We start from the raw sequence: 5,101 nt of genomic DNA, 5'->3' as shown, positions 1-5,101 counted from the left end.
CAACAGCAGGCTTGAGGCAAGCTTGGTAACAGGTGACAATACCACCACCCACACTAAAGACCCTCTCCGATGGGGCACTAGTTGCTGGAACGTTAATTAAAGTGCATCAACATAAAATTGCAAAGGCAAACCCTTTATCTTACTGAAAAGTCACTGTGCAGTGTGCAACAAAGACTGTTAAACATCCAAATTATTTATACTGTATTTGGATTGAGCTAACAAACAACAAAAAATCCTGAGGTAACTCTTAGTTGAATTGAACATGTAAACAATAACACCATTCGCCATAAAAAAGTCATTGCATTTTAAACATTCTTTGCGAGGAAAATGAGCCTATCAACAACAGCAGGTTTGAGGCAAGCTCGGTTACAGGTGACAATACCACCACCCACACTAAAGACCCTCTCCGATGGGGCGCTAGTTGCTGGAATGGCCAGGTATTTTCTTGCCAGACGACTGAGTCTTGTGAAATTGGGCTGATGCTGCTTCCACCACTCAAGTTGGTCAGTGTCAGGATCCACCTCAGGACCCAATAAGTAGGTGGTGAGCTCTGCTTCGACTTTTTCCTTTACTGTCTGGTGGGACAGTGATGCAGGTGCTGCTTTTTTAAAGAAGGCAGCTAAAGTTTTCTTCTTGGGTGGTGGGCTCTGTTCTTCTTGGCACATTTGTACAGCAGGACCTTCTTCCTCTGAGCAGAGGGCAGAGAGCTCAGTGACAGCTCTTTTCTTAATAATGTCCAACTTGTCCGGGGTAATGTAGTTGGTACGGAAACGTGGATCCATTAGTGAAGCCATGTCCAGGAGCTCGTCATTCTCAGGGTCACTGTATTTCTGTTCAAGGTAGCACATAATGTTTCTTTTTATTGTAGCAGTGAGATCTACATCTTTCTCCTCTCGCTGAAGGAGACTCGTTTTGAACAGATGCAGCAGTATGAAACACTTACATAAGATTCTCCGGACAGCGCGTCAACAAAGTCCTGAAGTGGTTTGACAGCTTTATTTGTGGCATCTAAAACCTCCAGATCTTGCCACATAGGAACAAGATGGCGGGTTTTCATGTCAGCACCCAGAACACGGACGATGGCTCTCTCTTGTTCAAGAAATCGCTCAATCATTTTTTGACGCGAACCCCATCTTGTAAGTGACTCTGTTACCAATTGATGAGGAGGAAGACCAAGCTCTGCCTGAACCTCTGCCATGTCCCGTCTTTTTTTCCAACTATATGAAAAGGCAGAAACTGCCTTTTTACACACTCCAATGGCACGGTCAATCCTTTCATCTTTCACACCATTCACTGTAATAAAGAAAACAACAACAATATTTAGTTTCTGTAAGTGTACATTTTTGAGCACATGCCCTACACACAGCTTAGGTACAAATAATTGTATCTTTACTTTAGAAATGTATTTTTCTCATATTTATTGTAACGCCATATTCATACCATATAGTATTAAATCAGGGGTGTCCACTCCTGCTCCTGGAGGGCCGGTGTCTCTGCAGAGTTTTATTCCAACCCTAATCAAGCACACCTGATCCAGCTAATCAAGGTCTTACTAGGCAGACTAGATACTTTGAGGCAGGTGTGTTGAGGGAAGTTTTAGCTAAACTCTGCAGGACACGGGCCCTCCAGGACCGACTTTGGACACCCCTGTATTAAATGGTAATAGAAAAATCAGTGTAGTACTAGATGTAGCTTTGACAATACAAAACAAAAATACTCTACCTTTTAAAATAGTCAGGGGAAATACATATAACAATGTTGAGTTGGAAAAAAATATAAACTAACAAAGAAAAAAAATACTTCAAAGTGTAATTTAAGTTATAAAACTAATAATAACTTTTATATTAAAGGTGAGTAGTACTAAACTTTTTTGTTATATCACACAAACCTTTCTAATTTATTTTCACACAAACTTACCGACAGCATTGTGCAGTCGATGTCCTAAGCACTTGAGGTTTGGCCAATTATTGTCCTTCATAGCTCTGCTTACTTTGGAGTCACTGTCGGTCGTCATACGGGTAAGGCGCTCTTCTGAAAGTCCCCAGGAGTTCAGAGCATCTTTTAACTCTAGTGCAATAGTTTGGCCCGTATGGTCCTGGGGGAAATATGACGTTTGGAGACAGACGCTTCGCATGTCCCAGCTCTCGCTGACATAATGAACCGTAAGACACATGTAAGGCTGCATTGTTCGGCTCGACCACAGGTCAGTAGTGGCAGCGTAAAAGTCAATTCCCTTCAACTCGCTTATTATCTTTTGCCGAGTGTTATTATATAGCTGAGGAAGAGCAACGTCAGAGAAATACTTGCGGCTAGGTACTGTATATCGAGCGTCCAAAACTTTTAGCATATTGTTAAAGCCTCTCTTCTCAACAGAGTAAACTGGCAGCATATCCATAGCTATGTAGAGTGTAATTGCCTCCGTTATGGCTTTCCACCTTGCCCCGCTCTTCTCATACGGTAAACTGTTTGAAAAGCTTTGTGGAAGAGTTGTTTGCTTTGCAAACGGGGTGCTAGCGCTAACGCCACTAGAGTGGTTTTTTTTACGAAGAAGGCAACACTTCTCCCATTCAGCCGCATGTCTTCGCTTTAAATGCTGAAACAGATTTGTCGTACTGCTGCCAGCAACAACAACAGCTTTAAGACATAGTTTGCATCGCGGTGTTGTCTGTTCCTCGTCAGATGCCGTAAATCCAAACCAACTCCACACGACTGAAGTCGAAGAAGTTTTTTTTGGAAGCAGCTGCTCTCTTTCGCCGGCTGTTCCCGCCATGTTGTTTGTGTATATGCATGCGCTGCCTTCGGGAGAGGGGAGGGGCAGAGGGCTGCGTCGCAGGGAGCGTGCTACGGAAACCCTGAAGGAAGATTTGGCGAATGCAAAATGTATGTATTTCGCTATACTGCATAGGGGGAGAAAAATCTAAAAAATCGATTTAAAAAAAATATGAATCGATTTGACCTACCAACTCGATTTTTAAATCAAATCGATTTTTTTCCCAGCCCTAGGGATGAGCGGAGAACAGTTAGTCTTTTCTTTGTCTGTGTGTGTTTATCTTCGACTACAGGCTAAAACTGGGTGTGGTGAGGAAGTCAGATTGACGAGGGGAACGGCCTTTGTGGGTGGAGATTCTAAGAAGAAGATCGACGTCGCATACTTTATAAATAACTGTTTTCCCCAAATGCTGGCTGTTAGTCGATTGCCTATTGTGGCCTTGAGACTGCCCAGCACTGTAAAACTTTTTCATATCTGATCAATAAATAGTTTAATTTTAATACTGTGCCTCTCCTCTAATTATGAACATGCAATGGACGCCATGAAGTCCAACATCAGGTGATAATGTTCGGAATGTGGGGTGGGGGGTATAGGTGATATTAGCATTATAAATAGAGGACAAAAAGCTTCCTAGACCGTATTGGTGAATTCTGTGGAATGGGTGAATCCTTTGAAATGTAGAAATGGGATTGGAAATGATTTGCATCAAGATTAATAAGCATGAAAATAATCAGTGTGTTCTTTATTTCAGAATTCTAACAGCCATGACTGTCTTATCTACAATGTGGTATGATGTCATTTATATCATCTAAATTTGAAAAAAGTGACTTTGAGATGGGACTCTGATATAACTGATGAGGAGGAATGTGGTGATGCCTCTCAACTATAAAAGAGATATTAAAAACTTTGTCCATATGATGATAATGTGGACATGACGCCAACAAAACCAAGCCATTCATGAACACAGACCATGCCCCATAACAGGTATTACTGTCTGAAAAATGATTTTGTTAGTCTCAATACTGATATTTCTGTTATTGGCATCTCCTTTGATATACCACTGAAGTACCTCTGAAGATTTGCGGCAGAAGACATGATCACGGCTCTGACAGATAACACCAATGAGTACAGTTTCCAAAAGTTACAAAATGGGATTACTATCATTGAACATGTCTTTAAAGACAGCTAAGCTAAACACAGTAAATACCAGTTTTCTTTCAGTTTATCTGGTTTTGTGAATACAATCTGAGCATATTTTTATAATAAATTATTTTTCATAAAAATATGGTTTTGTCTGGTTATTATGTGTTGTGTGATTATGTATATGGATATATAGGATACTATTATTGGGGTAGATAAGCAGTACACCCTGCTAATGAACTCTTAGATGTTATTAACATCTGTTCAGACAGTGAGTAAAATCACAGCAATTCTGCTACCCCAAAGGCCCAACGCTGCAACACTACAACATTTCCATAAAAACTTACCAAAATGTCAAAAATGTAAAAACACAATCATTTTTGCATTAGAGGACTCCTACAACAACATATAAAAGGTTACATATTTTTTTCAAAGTTTTTTTCTATATTTGGGTCTTACAGGGCTAGGCAAGATTTCACCTGTTGCCCCTAGAATCCCAAACGTTCCGATCATTTTGTTCATAAACTTACAAAGAAACAAACTGCACAGCTTTGTCTTGTTTTTCTTTATTTGGAAAATATTTTGAAAGCACACACACACACACACACACACACACACACACACCTTGTCAGGCATTTGATCTTGACATTGTAAGAATCTTGTCTTTTTTACATGTTTTAACACTGTACATCTAATTTAAAATATTTAATTTTGTACAAGAAAAAACAGCTATTATTAATGAATTATTAGTAGCATATTGTAGTGTGTCAGAAGATTGTGCTCATTGTTAAATAGCTCTGTGGCTATACTGCACTGAAGCGGCAGTTTAAAGGGACACAAGGCAGCATTTTTATGTTAATAAATCATCTTCGTAAGTCGGTATATGGTTAACCCCCTGGGGTCCAAAAACGCGTGGCCGCGTTTTGACGTGTTTTTTCCTTATCATGGCAGAATCAACTTAAAATACTCCATCATTAATAATCATACACTTACGTGTTTGACATCATTTGAAACGTTAAAGGGTCTTCTTTAATATGTGTTCATTCACAATAACAACAGATCTTTGTGTTTTTGTCAAATAAAGAAAATAAACAGGGTGTGCATCCAGACATGTCTGTCTCCGCCAGCTGTCTCTCAAAACACGTTACAAAAATCAATTGAAACTCCGCGAATACTCGTCACACAAGCATG

The 5,101-nt window shown here is 39.9% G+C and overlaps 1 protein-coding gene across 1 annotated transcript; it reads right to left on the bottom strand.

Annotated features, from left to right (window-relative positions):
- Positions 1-305: 305 nt before the first annotated feature.
- On the bottom strand, positions 306-2,770 carry LOC129450939 (E3 SUMO-protein ligase ZBED1-like). Its single transcript, XM_073870956.1, has 3 exons — positions 1,918-2,770; positions 944-1,293; positions 306-830 (listed from the first exon to the last, which is right to left on the bottom strand). The coding sequence occupies exons 1-3, from the start codon at positions 2,768-2,770 to the stop codon at positions 306-308; spliced, it is 1,728 nt and encodes a 575-aa protein (XP_073727057.1).
- Between the last annotated feature and the right edge of the window lie 2,331 nt (positions 2,771-5,101).

The sequence above is a fragment of the Misgurnus anguillicaudatus genome, chromosome 8 (assembly GCF_027580225.2).
Source record: "Misgurnus anguillicaudatus chromosome 8, ASM2758022v2, whole genome shotgun sequence".
NCBI lineage: Eukaryota > Metazoa > Chordata > Actinopteri > Cypriniformes > Cobitidae > Misgurnus > Misgurnus anguillicaudatus.
This window is presented reverse-complemented; position numbering and strand designations above follow the sequence as displayed.

Excerpts from the sequence above, each read along its gene's own strand:
- LOC129450939 (XM_073870956.1), bottom strand. The coding sequence starts at position 2,770 with ATGGCGGGAACAGCCGGCGAAAGAGAGCAGCTGCTTCCAAAAAAAACT. Across the intron at positions 1,294-1,917 it reads TCGACTGCACAATGCTGTCG|TGAATGGTGTGAAAGATGAA; the intron begins GTAAGTTTGTGT and ends TCTTTATTACAG. Across the intron at positions 831-943 it reads CGCTGTCCGGAGAATCTTAT|AAATACAGTGACCCTGAGAA; the intron begins GTAAGTGTTTCA and ends TACCTTGAACAG.